Source organism: Arachis hypogaea, chromosome 17, assembly GCF_003086295.3.
Source record: "Arachis hypogaea cultivar Tifrunner chromosome 17, arahy.Tifrunner.gnm2.J5K5, whole genome shotgun sequence".
NCBI classification, from domain to species: domain Eukaryota; kingdom Viridiplantae; phylum Streptophyta; class Magnoliopsida; order Fabales; family Fabaceae; genus Arachis; species Arachis hypogaea.
Genome location: NC_092052.1, coordinates 10,606,628 through 10,621,797, shown reverse-complemented (window position 1 = coordinate 10,621,797; position 15,170 = coordinate 10,606,628). Strand labels below are relative to the sequence as shown.

The 15,170-nt window shown below is 38.4% G+C and overlaps 1 protein-coding gene across 1 annotated transcript; it reads right to left on the bottom strand.

The window, feature by feature from the left end:
• Window positions 1-1,170: 1,170 nt before the first annotated feature.
• On the bottom strand, window positions 1,171-3,065 carry LOC140180481 (uncharacterized). The gene is made up of 3 exons (XM_072221677.1): window positions 2,729-3,065; window positions 1,727-2,281; window positions 1,171-1,181 (listed from the first exon to the last, which is right to left on the bottom strand). The coding sequence occupies exons 1-3, from the start codon at window positions 3,063-3,065 to the stop codon at window positions 1,171-1,173; spliced, it is 903 nt and encodes a 300-aa protein (XP_072077778.1).
• Window positions 3,066-15,170: the final 12,105 nt, after the last annotated feature.

Genomic DNA, 15,170 nt, shown 5'->3' with positions numbered 1-15,170 from the left:
TAAAAATATCTTAAACATTTTTTTTTTTTGGTGACTAAATATCTTAAACATTTAATTTTATTTAATTTAATTTTTAATATTTTTTATTTAATTTTATTTTTAATATTTTTAATTTATATTAAAATTATTTTCGTACTTTTTTAGTTTTATCATTAATATTTTAAATAGAATTAATATCTAGAGATAATTTTAATACAAATTAAAATTTTAAAAATAAAATTAAATATTAAAAATATTTAAAAAATTCACAAATATTAATGGGAAAAAAATGCTCTACCTTTTATTTATCTCCAACAATTTCATTTCATTTCTTATATGTCACCAACTTTTTGTCCTCTCTCACAACAATAAAAATTTTGTATAATAATCAAATAAATTATTAATTATCGTTAAATTTATAATTTTTATTCAACTATATTAAATTTATATTAAAAATTAAATACAGAATCAATTATCGAGATAAGAGTAATTATTTAAATTAGTTCCCAAAAATTTTAAAAATGAATATTTCAGTAAAAAAAAAATTAATACACAACACAATACTTAAGGTTTTATTCTGGTAGATAAATAAATAAGTCTTCAGTTTATTTTCTGGTAGAGTAATTATCCAAATCACTCTCTAAAAATTTTAAAAGCAGACATTTTACTCCCCAAGAAAAATTAATACACAGATCAATCCCAACATTTTTCTCTGTCCGATCCATTTTATTTTTACTATATGTCAACATTTATTATTATTAACTTAGCTTTGTACATGTGGACCATGATACCAACATATTAATATACTTTTTTCGTTAGAAACAAGTAAGGTAAATAATGATACTTTGAAATCCAAATTAAAATATTTTCTTTTAATACAAACATATTTTTTAAAATATGATATCTTTTGATTATATTAAATACAAAAATATCAAATGATTTCAACCTTGAATTTTTTGTAGAATAATCTCTAATAATTTTATTGAATATTATTATTATTATTATTATTATTATTATTATTATTATTATTATTATTATTATTATTATTATTGAGTGAACATATATATATATATATATATGTATATGTATGTTCCAATTCAGTTTTCCATTACAAATACAAGATTGAGCTAGGGTTAGGATGTTCTTACCATACCCATATGCTCAATAACTTGAGCCCAGAAGTTCCAGAAGCTAACTTGAACCTAGAACACAAAAATTGGACAAGATTCACCATAGGTTTTCAAGTTTACTAAAGAAAGAGGGATAGAGATTCTGAACCTAATAGGAGGCTTACCAGTGAAATTGTTCAGATAGAAAGGTAGAGCTTGGCGCGCTGAGTGCGTGGCTGCGAACGGTGCGGCGATCGGAGCCCAGACGGAGGAGTTATGGTAGTGAGAAGGAAAGGTGAGGGTTAGGGAAGCTCCTTCTCCTCCCAATATGTTTGCAACGATGGTGAAAAATGATGAAGAAGAAGCTTTTTAATTATGGGTCCGGTTGGACCCACGGGTTCGGTTTGGACCCCGGTCCAACCGATTCAGTCCTTTCGGTCCGATTTTGGGCCAAATTTTCGAAATTGGTATCAAAATTCTCATTTCGACAAGCTCTATCCCATTTTGATATTAGTTTTGTATTTTTAGCTTTCCAAATAAAAATTTAATTTATTAACTAATTATTTACCGATTTTAGCGAGGTTTACATCCTACCCACCTAATTAGGAATTTTGTCCTCAAAATTCAGAGTGAGTTACCTGAAAAGAGGTGTGGGTAGTTCTTCCGCATCTCTGATTCAGGCTCCGAGGTATGTTCTTCAATACCAGCCCGACTCCAAGCTACTTTCACCAAGAAAACCTCCTTTCCGCGTAGACGCTTGATGATGGTATCATCAATCCTAACCGGAGTTATTGGGAGCGTCAGATCTTCTCTGACTTGGACTGATTCCGGCTCTAGGACATGACTAGAATCAAAAGTGTATTTAGGAAGCTGCGATACGTGGAACACGTCATGCAGGTTCGAAAGATATGGTGGTAACGCGATCCTATACGCCACTGGTCCAATTCTCTTCAGGATTTCAAACGGCCCAATGTAACGGGGATTTAACTTCTTGGTTTTGATGGACCTCCCTATTCCAGTGGTCGAAGTAACCTTCAGGAAGACGTGTTCTCCTTCTTCAAATTCTAAAGGCTTCCGTCTTCGGTCATCATAGCTCTTTTGACGGCTCTGAGCCTCAAGCATTCGACTCCAGATTCTCTTTATTTGCTCAGTGGTTTCACTTACCATTTCAGGTCCTATCAAACTCCTTTCTCCTGCCTTATACCAACATAATGGAGACTGGAATTTTCTTCCATACAAAGCCTCATATGGAGCCATTCCAATACTCGCATGATAGCTATTGTTATAAGCAAATTCTACCAAAAGCATATATCGATCCCAGCTCGCCGGTTGATCCAAAACACAAGCTCTTAACATGTCTTCCAAGGTTTGGATTGTTCTTTCTGATTGGCCATCCGTCTGAGGATGATAGGCGGTGCTTAGGCATAATTGAGTGCCAAAAGCTCGCTGAAAAGCACCCCAGAACCGTGATATAAAGTGAGGATCTCTATCCGATACAATGGTGGAATGTACGCCATGTAACTTCACAATCTCCTTTATATATAAGTGCGCCAACTCCTCCATAGAACAACTTATCCAAATAGGCAGAAAATGAGCTGACTTGGTCAGTCGGTCTATAACCACCCAAATAGCATCACAACCTGTCCGAGTCCTTGGTAAGCCTAGTACAAAATCTATAGCAATGCTTTCCCATTTCCACTGTGGAATTTCCAAAGGTTGAAGGGTTACCGCTGGCCTTTGGTGTTCAATCTTGACTTTATGACAAGTTAGGCATTTAGAAACATGTAACGCCACATCATTTTTCATTTCTAGCCACCAGAACATCGTCTTTAAGTCTTGGTACATCTTAGTGCTTCCAGGATGAATGGAGAACCCGCTCTTATGAGCTTTCTCCAATATGCTCTGTCGCAAATCTCCGACATCTGACACAATTATCCGGCCCTTGAACCTCCACAACCCATCTTTATCTTCTGACATTATCCATTGCTTGCCTTTCTCAATCGCCGGCAAAATCTTATACAATTCTTGGTCATTCTGATGAGCCTTTATCAGTTCAGCCTTGAAGTCGCTTGAGATCTGTAACTGGCTTAGGCATAAAGTCCCAAACTCCTCTCTGATTCCCAGTTTCAATCCTTGGAAGGCTCAGGAGTTCCATCCACCTCCTCTGACGCATATTCAATTCTTTTTGCTCAAATAGGTACTTCAGACTCTTATGGTCCGAGAAGACTTGAAATTTCACTCCATAGAGATAATGCCTCCAAATTTTCAAGGCAAAGACAATGGCTACAAGTTCCAAATCATGAGTTGGATAGTTTCTTTCATGTGGCCTTAACTGACATGAGGCATAAGCTACAACCTTATGATGCTACATCAACACGCATCCTAAACCTTTCAAGGACGCATCACAATACACTTCGAATGGTTCTCTCGGCTCAGGCAACACTAATACAGGGGCGGTAGTCAATCTTTGCTTTAAGGCAAGGAAACTCTTCTCGCACTCGGGAGACCATACAAAAGGAACATCCTTCCTGGTCAGCTTGGTCAAAGGCAAAGCGAGCTGTGAAAACCCTTTGATGAACCTTTGATAATAACCCGCCAAGCCTAAGAAACTCCTGATTTCTGTCACTGAAGTTGGCCGCTCCCAATTCATCACCGCTTCAACCTTAGCAGGATCCACTGCTATTCCTTGCTTACTCATCACATGACCAAGAAATTTTACCTCGGACTTCCAGAATTCACACTTGGATAGCTTGGTATACAGCTTCCTATCCTTCAGAATTTGTAGCATTGTTCGCAAGTACTCTGCATGCTCATCCTCGGTCTTAGAATAGATAAGAATGTCGTCAATAAACACAACAACAAACTTATCCAGATATGGATGGAAAATCCTGTTCATGTAATCCATGAATATCGCCGGAGCATTAGTTAGTCCGAAGGACATCACGGTATATTCATAGTGGCCATAACGCGTTCTGAAGGCAGTTTTGGGAATATCCTCATCTCTAACCCTTATCTGGTGGTATCCGGATCGTAAATCAATCTTAGAGAACACACCAGCTCCCTGTAATTGGTCCATTAGGTCATCAATCCTTGGCAACGGGTATTTATTCTTCACTGTAACCTTATTCAGATGCCTATAGTCAACACATAAGCGCATACTGCCATCTTTCTTTTTCACCAGTAATACTGGCGCACCCCACGGAGATACACTTGGTCGGATAAAATTCTTACCCAACAGATCCTCTAGTTGAGACTTCAATTTGGCAATTTCTAGAGGCGACATCCTGTAAGGAGCGCTTGAGATTGGTCCGGGCCCAAGTACTAAATCAATAGCAAACTCCACTTCCCATTTTGGTGGAAATTCATCGATATCATTAGGGAACACCTCCGAAAACTCACACACAACCGGGATTTGTTCCAAGTTTTGATCATCACCCGAAACACCCGCAGCTAACAACAATATCCCCTGACATTCGGCCCCAGAACAGTTTACCGTCATGGACTTCAAGTAGTAGTCATTCACCACAATCGGCCCTTCAGTGCCTTCAGGCAAGAAATACACTATTTTCGCCGAGCAATCTAGTAGAACGCGGTTCTTGGATAACCAATCCAATCCCAGAATGAGATCAAGACCAGTCATCGGTAAACAAATTAAGTTATGCACGAAATCACGCCCTTGTACTCGAAAAGGAACTTGGAGGCACCCTAGCCTAGTCACCATAGCCTCGTGGGTAGCATTATATACCTCTAAATCGTACCCCAGTACTACTATTTTCAATCCTAGCTCATCAGCCTTATCAAATGCAATAAAAGTATGTGAAGCTCCAGAATCAAACAAAGCATTCAAAGTTTTACCCGCCATCTCACAGTTACCTCTGATCAATGTCTCTGACCCCTCAGTGCCTACTTAAGATGTAGTGTATACTCTTCCTGGTTGCTGCACTCCGCCTGTCTTATACCTCTTCTTTTCTGGGCAACTACTAGCCAAGTGTCCCGGGTGCCCACAGGAGTAACAGACTCCAGTCCCAAACCTGCATGGCCCTGAATGATACTTCCCACATCTGTGGCAACTCATATCCTGCTGTGGCTGCTTTCCCTGTCTCCTTCCCTGATTAACACTGGTATTAGGCCTCCTGGAGTTGCCTTGCCCTTGATTTTTCTAAGGGACAAAGCCACCATGCTTGAACTGTCTGCCTCTGGGTGCAAAGTTTCTCCCTGTGGTCTCTGGAATGGCATCCTCAGACTCCCTTTTTCTGCTGCAGCCCTTCTGACACAATCCTCCGCCACCCTGCTCCTATTCAGCAGCTCAGAAAACACCCGAATCTGCATAGGCACCACAAAACTCTGAATGTCACTCCTAAGGCCTCCTTCATACTTTATACATTTCCACTCAGCAAAGTCCTCAGGAGCTCCCTGACAGATGCGTGAGAAGCGGCACAATTCCTCAAACTTACTGGTATACTCAGTAATAGTCATTTGGCCCTATTTAAGTTGAAGCAGTTCGAGCTCTTTGGCATTTCTGACTGAGGTGGGAAAATATTTCTTATAGAATTCATCTCGGAACAACTTCCAAGAGATCACAATCCCATCAGGCTGCTGATGCGTGAGCATCTTTCCTATCTTTTCCTAGTAAATTTGCATCTAATTTGTTGAGTTTAATAAAGAATTAATTATCTTTTAGCCAATATGGATGCTGCTTTGAGTTTTTTTGCAATTTTGTTTATTTTAGGTAGCATTCGGTTGGATTTGATGGAGTTTCTGCAGCACAAGAACCAAAGGAGATGGCAGCGATGAGCGACGCGTACGCGTGACTGATGCGTGCGCATGATTTGGAGCTTTCCATGGCGACGCGTGCGCGTCACTGATGCGTACGCGTGATTTGAAGATTTGCTCAGCGACGCGTGCGCGTGACTGACGCGTGCGCGTGACACGCGAAGAAGACCATCGACGCGTACGCGTGACTGACGCGTACGCGTGACATGCGCCATGTGCAGAAAATGCAGAAAAACGCTGGGGGCGATTTCTGGGCTGTTTTGACTCAGTTTTCAACCCAGAAAACACATATTAGAAGCTGCAGAATGGACAAAACGAGTGATTCCCACCCATCAACTGAAGACTTGTTAATTAATTCTAATTTAAATTCAAATTTTTTTTTTAGGAAAAGATATTATTTTAGTTTTAGATAATAGATTTTAAATAAAATTAGGATTAGATATAGAAGGGGATTCCAACAGGGGGATTCCAGCCCAACATTATTCAATTCCAATTTACAATCCTAGTTTTCTACTCTAAACCATGAGCAACTAAACCTCCATTGTTAAGGTTAGGAGCTCTGTCTATTTGTATGGATTGATTTTATTGCTTTTTCTATTTTAATTCATGTATGAATTTATAATTTAAGAATTATTTTTGCTCTTTATCTTATGAATTTGGGTGGAACGGAAGTATAATCCTCTTTCTACTTTAGTTCTTGTATAACTTGGAAAAGCTCTTTACTTTAACAACAACTTGAAAATACATTCTCTTAAATTTTAATTATCTGGATTTAACGGGATACGTGACATATAATCCTTTTATTTTTGGGTAATTAGAGTTTTTGTGGCATATAAACTAGAATTTGATCATCACCCTCTAATTGGAATTAATTGACCAAGGAATTGGCAGTTGATGAAAATTAGAGGAGATTAGAAAGGTCTAAGGAATTAGGGTCTAGTCACATATAGTTTGCCATAAATTAATTCCTACAGGATTAAAATAGTTAGTAAGAAAAGTGAATCCGGAAAAATAGATAACTCTAAACCCTTAACTGCCTTCTCCATATTTTACTCCCAACCCATTTACTTTACTATTTTAATTTCTGTACGATTGTTTAATGCTCTTTGAACAAACACTCTTTTCTGTTTGTCTAACTAAGCCAATCAATCAATCATTGTTTCTTAGTCCTTTAATCCTCGTGGGATCGACCCTCACTCACCTGAGGTATTACTTGGTACGACCCGATGCACTTGCCAGTTAGTTTGTGGGTTAGAAATTACCACACCAAGTTTTTGGCGCCGTTGTCGGGGATTGATAGTGATTAACAACTATCAGTTGTTTGATTGCTTGGATTAGGCGTTTTAGTTTTAATTTTATTTAAATTTTGTTTATTAATTTCGAATTTTTTTTTTCAAAATAGCACTAATATTTTTCCTTAATTTCTGAAATTAAGTTTGGTGTCACCTAGTTAATTTTATTTTAATTGTCCTGTTTATTTTTCCTGTTAATTTTTGAAAGTTTCTGTTTAATTTTAGTTATTATTTTCAAAATTTGTTTATTTATCTTATTTAGCATTTTTTTATTATTTTACACAGGATACCTCACTGGGAACTCTCTACACTCTGACGTAGAGATTTCCATCTTTTCTTATTTTCTGTTTGTTTATACGCAGGAACAGAGACAAGGAACCTTTGTTAGACTTTGATCCAGAACCTGAAAGGACTTGTAGGCGACGTTTACAACAAGCAAGATGTAGCAAGCCTGCAGAATCCATCATGGATCACAATAATGCTGTTAATGCCAATGTGGCAAATCCGAACGGGAATGAAGAACAAAGGAGAGTGCTTGGTTCTTACTCTGCTCCTACTGCAGATCTCTATGGTAAAAACATTGTGGTGCCTCCTATAACTGCGAACAACTTTAAGTTGAAGCCACAATTGGTCACCCTGGTGCAATAAAACTTCCAGTATCATGGTCTCCCCCACGAAGATCCAAATCAATTTATTTCTAATTTTCTGCAGATTTGTGATACTGTGAAGACAAATGGAGTGAACCCAGAGGTGTACAATCTCATGCTCTTCCCGTTTGCTCTAAGGGATGGAGCAAAGCTATGGCTAGATTTCCAACCCAAGTTTGAATACTTGGGACAAGGTTGTTACTGAGTTTCTTACTAAATTTTTCCCACCAAAGAAGTTGACTAAGCTTAGGGTGGAGGTTCAGACCTTCAGGCAGAGGGATGGTGAACTCTTTATGAAGCCTGAGAGAGGTACAAGCTACTGATTAGGCAATGCCCTCCGGACATGTTCTCTAAATGGACCCAACTAGATATCTTTTATGAAGGCTTGGGTGAAATGTCCAAGATGTGCTTAGATAATTCTGCAGGTGGTTCATTGCACAAGAAGAAGACACCGGAGGAGACTATTGAGCTGATTGAATTGGTTGCTAGTAACCAATATTTATACTCATCTAACAGGAATCTTGTGAACTCTGAGACTCCTCAGAAGAAGGGTGTTATGGAAGTAGAAGCTCTTAATGCTCTTCTTGCTCAGAAGAAGCTTATGTCTCAGCAAATAAGTCTACTTACTCAACAGATGGGTGGAATGCAAGTCTCAGCTATCAACACCCAAAATCCATCTCAAGAGATTTCTCATGATATGACAGGTATTTGTGCAAAATGATAATTATGACTATGCTCAATGCTCTTCTGAACAGGTCAATTACATGGGGAATGGTCATAGAAATCCCAACAATGACCCCTATTCTAAGACATACAATCAGGGGTGGAGGAATCATCCAAATTTTGGGTGGAGGGACCAATCTCAGAGACCTCAAAGCTTCAACAATAATTCTCAGGGCGGCTTTCAACAGAACAATCACAATAACCGCCAATTTCAGTCTCAGCAGCAATAACCACCTCATCAGGCAAACTCTAAATCTCAAGAAGATTCTAATTGGGAGATGATAAGGAGTTTTATGCAGGAAACCAGAGCCTCCATTAGAAACTTAGAAGTGCAAATGGACCAACTGAGCAAGCAAATACCTGAGAGGTCTGCAAGTACATTTTCAGGTGATACAGTGGTGAACCCAAGAGAAGATTGCAAGGCTATTCAATTGAGAAGTGGTAAAACAGCTGGTCCTGAGACAGGGGCCAATAAAAAACTAGTTGAAAAGAAAGCTCCAAAGGAGAAAAAGGAAGAAGTAGAGCACGCCCCTCCTAAGCGTGCAGACAACCCATTTCCTGACTCTCTTGACACGTATCCTACATTGCCAAAGGCTCCTGAATACAAGCCAAAAATGCCATATCCTCAGAGACTTCAGAAGGCTTCCAAGAAAAAGCAATTCTCTAAATTTTTAGATGTCTTCAAGAAGCTACAGATCAACATTCTTTTTGCAGAGGCTCTTGAGCAAATGCCCCTTTATGCTAAATTTATGAAAGAATTGTTGACTAACAAGAGGAATTGGAAGGAGCAAGAAACCGTGGTGTTAACCAAGGAATGCAGTGCTATTATTCAACATAAACTGCCTGAGAAAATGCAAGATCCAGGGAGTTTTGTGATTCCTTGCACCATTGGAGATGTCAACATTCAGAGAGTTTTATGTGATCTTGGAGCTAGCATCAATCTCATGCCACTTTTAGTGATGAAAAAGCTTCAAATTGAGGAGGTAAAACCTACTCGTATCTCTCTTCAACTTGCTAATTTTTCTATTAAATTACCTGTGGGTGTTGTTGAGGATTTACTTGTGAAAGTAGGACCCTTTATTTTTCCTGCTGATTTTGTTATATTAGACATGGAAGAGGATGTAAAATCCTCTATTATTCTTGGTAGACCATTTTTAGCTACAGGTAGAGCTCTGATTGATGTGCAAAAGGGTGAATTAACCTTGAGGGTCAATGAAGAACAGGTGGTTCTTAATGTTTTTGAAGATCTCAAGCACCCTAATGATTCTGAAGGGTGTATGAGAATTGATGTTCTTGAACCACTTGTTCAAGAAATACTGGAAGCTAAGGTACTTGATGACATCCTGGATCCTATTTTTGAATATGAGTTAGTTGAAGTTGATGATTCACCATCTCAGAAGGCACTAGTTCACACGCCTAAAACAGAGAAGGAAGCCCCCAAGCTTGAGCTCAAAGATTTACCTCCTTCTCTGAAATATGTATTCTTGGGTGCAAATGATTCCTATCTAGTGATTATTAGCTCTTCCCTGAAGCCTGAAGAGGAAGAGGCGCTTATTTCAGTGCTCAAGAGCCATAAAACAGCTCTTGGGTGGACCATTAGTGACTTGAAGGGGATTAGTCCAACAAAGTGTATGCACAAGATCCTCCTTGAAGATGATGCTAAACCAGTTGTGCAACCACAAAGGAGACTCAATCCAACTATGAAAGAGGTGGTCCAAAAAGAGGTAATGAAACTATGGAAAACAGGTATTATTTACCCCATTTCTGACAGTCCTTTGGTAAGTCTGGTGCAGGTAGTTCCCAAGAAAGGAGGGATGACAGTGATCAAAAATGAAGAGAATGAGCTTATTCCTACAAGAACAGTCACACGATGGAGAATGTGTATAGACTACAGGAGGCTCAACACTGCTACAAGGAAGGATCATTTCCCCCTGCCTTTCATTGATCAGATGCTTGAGAGGTTAGCTGGTCATGCATTTTATTGCTTTCTAGATAGCTATTCTGGATATAACTAAATTGCAGTGGACCCTCAAGATCAAGAGAAGACAGCATTCACATGCCCCTTTGAAGTATTTGCCTACAGAAGAATGCCTTTTGGACTTTGCAATACTCCAGTAACTTTTCAGAGGTGTATGCTTTCAATTTTTTCGGATATGGTTGAAAAGTTCATTGAGGTATTTATGGATGAATTTTCTGTTTTTGGTAATTCTTTTGAATCTTGCCTCAAGCATTTATCTCTTGTCTTGAAACGGTGTCAAGAATCAAACCTTGTTTTAAATTGGAAAAAAATGCCATTTTATGGTTACAGAATGTATTGTTCTTGGACACCAGATTTCAAGTAAGGGGATTGAGGTTGATAGAGCAAAGGTGGAGGTATTTGAAAAATTACCACCACCAACTAATGTAAGGCAGTTAGGAGTTTCTTGGGTCATGCAGGATTTTATAGAAGATTTATAAAAGATTTTTCTAAAATTACTAAACCTTTAAGCAACCTGCTGGTTGCTGATGTTCCTTTTGTCTTTGATTCTGATTGTCTGCATGCTTTTGAAACTCTGAAAGCAAACCTTACCTTTGCTCCCATTATAGCTCCCCCTAACTGGGATTTACCATTTGAATTAATGTGTGATGCTAGTGATTTTGCCATAGGAGCTGTTTTAGGACAGAGGCATGGTAAGCTTGTACATGTCATTTACTATGCCAGTCGTGTGTTAAATGATGCCCAAAAGAATTACACAACTACAGAAAAAGAATTATTAGCTATTGTGTATGCTGTTGATAAGTTTAGGTCCTATTTACTTGGTTCTAAGGTTATTGTTTATACTGATCATGCTACTTTGAAGTACCTTCTAACCAAACATGATTCTAAACCAAGATTAATCAGATGTGTGTTACTCCTTCAGGAGTTTGATATTGAGATAAAAGACAGAAAAGGGTCAGAAAATCAAGTAGCTGACCATCTCTCCAGAATTGAGCCTGAAGCAGGAGTACAACCACCCACAGCTGTGACTGAGATGTTTTTGGATGAACAATTATTCCTCATTCAGCAAGCCCCATGGTTTGCAGACATTGCAAATTATAAGGCCATGAATTTTATTCCAAAGGAGTACAGTAGGCAACAAGTAAAGAAGCTATTGACTGATGCAAAATACTATATTTGGGAGGAACCATACCTTTTTAAAAGGTGTTCAGATGGTATCATTCGGAGATGTGTCCCAGATGAAGAAAAATAGTAGATTCTTTGGCACTGTCATGGTTCTGATTATGGAGGTCACTTTGGTGGTGAAAGGACAGCTACAAAGGTCCTTCAGAGCGGGTTTTACTGGCCGACCCTCTTCAGAGACTCAAGAGCATTTGTGAAGCACTGTGACAGATGTGAAAAAACCATAAATCTTCCTGCCAACCATGAAATGCCACAGCAGGGGATTCTTGAGGTTGAGTTGTTTAATGTGTGGGGTATTGATTTTATGGGACCTTTCCCACCCTCATATTCAAACAACTATATTCTAGTGGCAGTTGATTATGTGTCCAAGTGGGTGGAAGCTATGGCTCTGCCCACCAATGATGCCAAGGTGGTAATGAGCTTTCTTCAGAGATATATCTTTAGCCGGTTTGGTGTCCCAAGGACACTCATTAGTGATGGAGGAAGTCACTTCTGTAACAGACAACTGGACTCTCTTCTGCAGAGATATGGAGTCCGTCATAAAGTGGCAACCCCCTATCACCCTCAGACAAGTGGACAGGTTGAAGTTTTCAACAGGGAACTTAAGAGGATTTTAGAGAAGACCGTCAGTGTTTCAAGAAAGGACTGGTCTAGGAAGCTTGATGATGCTCTCTGGGCATACCAGACATCTTACAAGACTCCTATTGGCATGTCCCCTTATCAGTTAGTCTATGGCAAAGCCTGTCACTTGCCAGTTGAGTTGGAGCACAAAGCTTACTGGGCAATTAGGTATCTGAATCTTGATTCCGAAGTTGCAGGAATTAAGCGAATGCTTCAGTTGAATGAGCTTGATGAGTTCATATATTCAGCCTATGAGAATGCCAAGCTCTATAAGGAGAGAACTAAGCTACTGCATGACAAGAAGATTGCCATCAGAGTCTTTGAGCCAGAACAGAGAGTGCTTCTATATAATTCAAGGCTCAAATTCTTTCCCGGGAAGCTGAAATCCCGGTGGTCAGGACTGTTTGTGGTTACCAGAGCTTCACCATATGGTCATGTGGAAATACAGGAAGAGAATTCTGACAAAAAATTTACAGTGAATGGCCAGAGGTTGAAGCACTATCTTGGAGGCGAGATTGATCGCCAGAGGTCCACTCATCTGCTGAACTAGCAGAATTTACCGTCAAGCTAGTGACGTTAAAGAAGCGCTTGTTGGGAGACAACCCGATAAATTCGTATCCTTAGCTATTTTTTGTAGTAGTAGTTTTCTTCCTTATTTGATTTTTACTAAGTTTTTACTGTTTTCAGATCATGCAGATATCTTAGAACAGGAGCTGGACAAAAAAAAAAAAAAGAGAGAGAGCACCCGACGCGCAAGCGTCGCTGACGTTAGGATTTTTGCCAGTAAAGAATGTCATAAAAACAGTCGCGTTGTAGATATAGTCTCTAAACCGACAAAAATCCCTTCGTACAAACGTTTTTGGTTGTCACAAGTAACAAACCCCTTTAAAATTGATAACCGAGTATTTAAACCTCGGGTCGTCTTCTCAAGGAATTGCAGGGAAGTATGTTCTTATTATTGGTTATGAGTTTGTAAATTGGGGGTTTTGGATCAAGGTAAAAAGTTAGTTAAGTGACAAGTAAAATAAAATAATAACAATAAACTTAAACTCTTGGCAAGGTATTAGAAATTGGAAGTCCAGACCAAGTTATCCTTATCAATGATAATGAAAATTGAATTTTAATTTCACTTAGTTAACCCTTACTTAAAGCAGAGGAAGGTCAAGTGACTAGATAGTTTGATCTTCAAATCCTAGTTAATTCCTAAGAAAAGATTGGGATTATTGAAGCTCAGTTCAATTGGCAAGATAACAATTAACAATTATGCTGTTGAGTTGGATAACTCCTGAGTTACTGATTTCTTAACCAAAACCAAAAGGGAAAAAGTAAATCTACTGGAATAAAAATGCCTTCAGATGGGAAGCAATAATCATGTAAATAAAAGAAAGCAATATTAAATTGAAATACCTCAAATTGAATTAACAAAAGAACTTAAATCTGACATAGACATGCATGAAAAAATAAATAAAATAAAGAACCTGGGATTGAGAGTCACTCCTAAAACTAAGAGAAGTCCTAAATCCTAATCCTAGAAGAGAGAGGAGAGAACCTCTCTCTCTAAAAACTACATCTACTCCTAAAATTGTGAATTTGAGAGCCCTCTCATGAATAGATGCATTTCTCCACTTTATAGCCTCTAATCTGTGTTTTCTGGGCTGAGAACTGGGTCAAAAATAGCCCAGAATTCTCTGGTTGCGAATTCATTTGCGCTGATTTCCGTCTGCAACGCGGCCGCATGGATCACGCGGTCGCGTCGCCTAGCGTCAGGGGAACTATAGAATATTATATATCAAATCGAAGCCCCAGACGTTAGCTTTTCAACGCAACTAGAACCGCATCGTTTGGATCTCTGTAGTTAAAGTTATAGCCGTTTGAGTGCAGAGAGGTCAGGCTGGATAGCTTAGCAATTTCTCCAACTTCTTGCATTCCTTCCACTTTTACATGCTTTCTTCCCATTCTCCAAGCCATTCCTGTCTTATAATATCTGAAAATACTTAACACACATATCAAGGTATCTAATGGTAATAAGAGAGGATTAATAATAAGCAAATATAAGATCAAAGAAGCATGTTTTCAATCAAAGCACATAATTAGGAAGGCAAATGTAAAACCATGCAAATAGTATGAATAAGTGGGTAAAGAGTTGATGAAATCCACTCAATTGAGCACAAAATAAACCATAAAATAGTGGTTTATCAACCTCCCCACACTTAAACACTAGCATGTCCTCATGCTAAGCTCAAGAGAAGCTATAAAGATGAAGAGGAATGGTATGAAATGCAACCTATGAATGCAACTACATGCTAAATGCTTTTACTTACTTGGTTAAGAGTAAATAAGTTCTTCAAGACAAATACAAACCAATTTCCACTAATTCAAATCATACAATAAAAAGCAAGTGAACCTGTAAGAAGACAGCTCATGAAAGCAGGGAACATAGAATTTAAGCGTTGAACCCTCACTAGAAGTGTATATCACTCTAATCTCTCAAGTGTATAGGGTAATTCACTCTAGTCTTCTCTAATCATGCTTTCTAAAACTTTGTTCTTCATCTAATCAATCAACAAAATTTAATATACCAATGCAAACATCATGAGGTCTTCTTTTCAAGGTTGTAATGGGGCTAAGGTAAGGGTAAAGGTATATATATGGCTAAGTGAGCTTTATAAATTGAATCTTTAATTAACCTAAGCTCTCACCTAATATACATATACTCTATATACTTTTAAATTCATGCCTAGCTACCCATAATTCCCACTTTTGTATAATTCCCATACTCATGTACCAAATTTTCTTTAATTTTTATCACATGTGCATTGATTTTTCATTAACTTAACATTGGGGTAATTTTGTCCCCTCATTTATT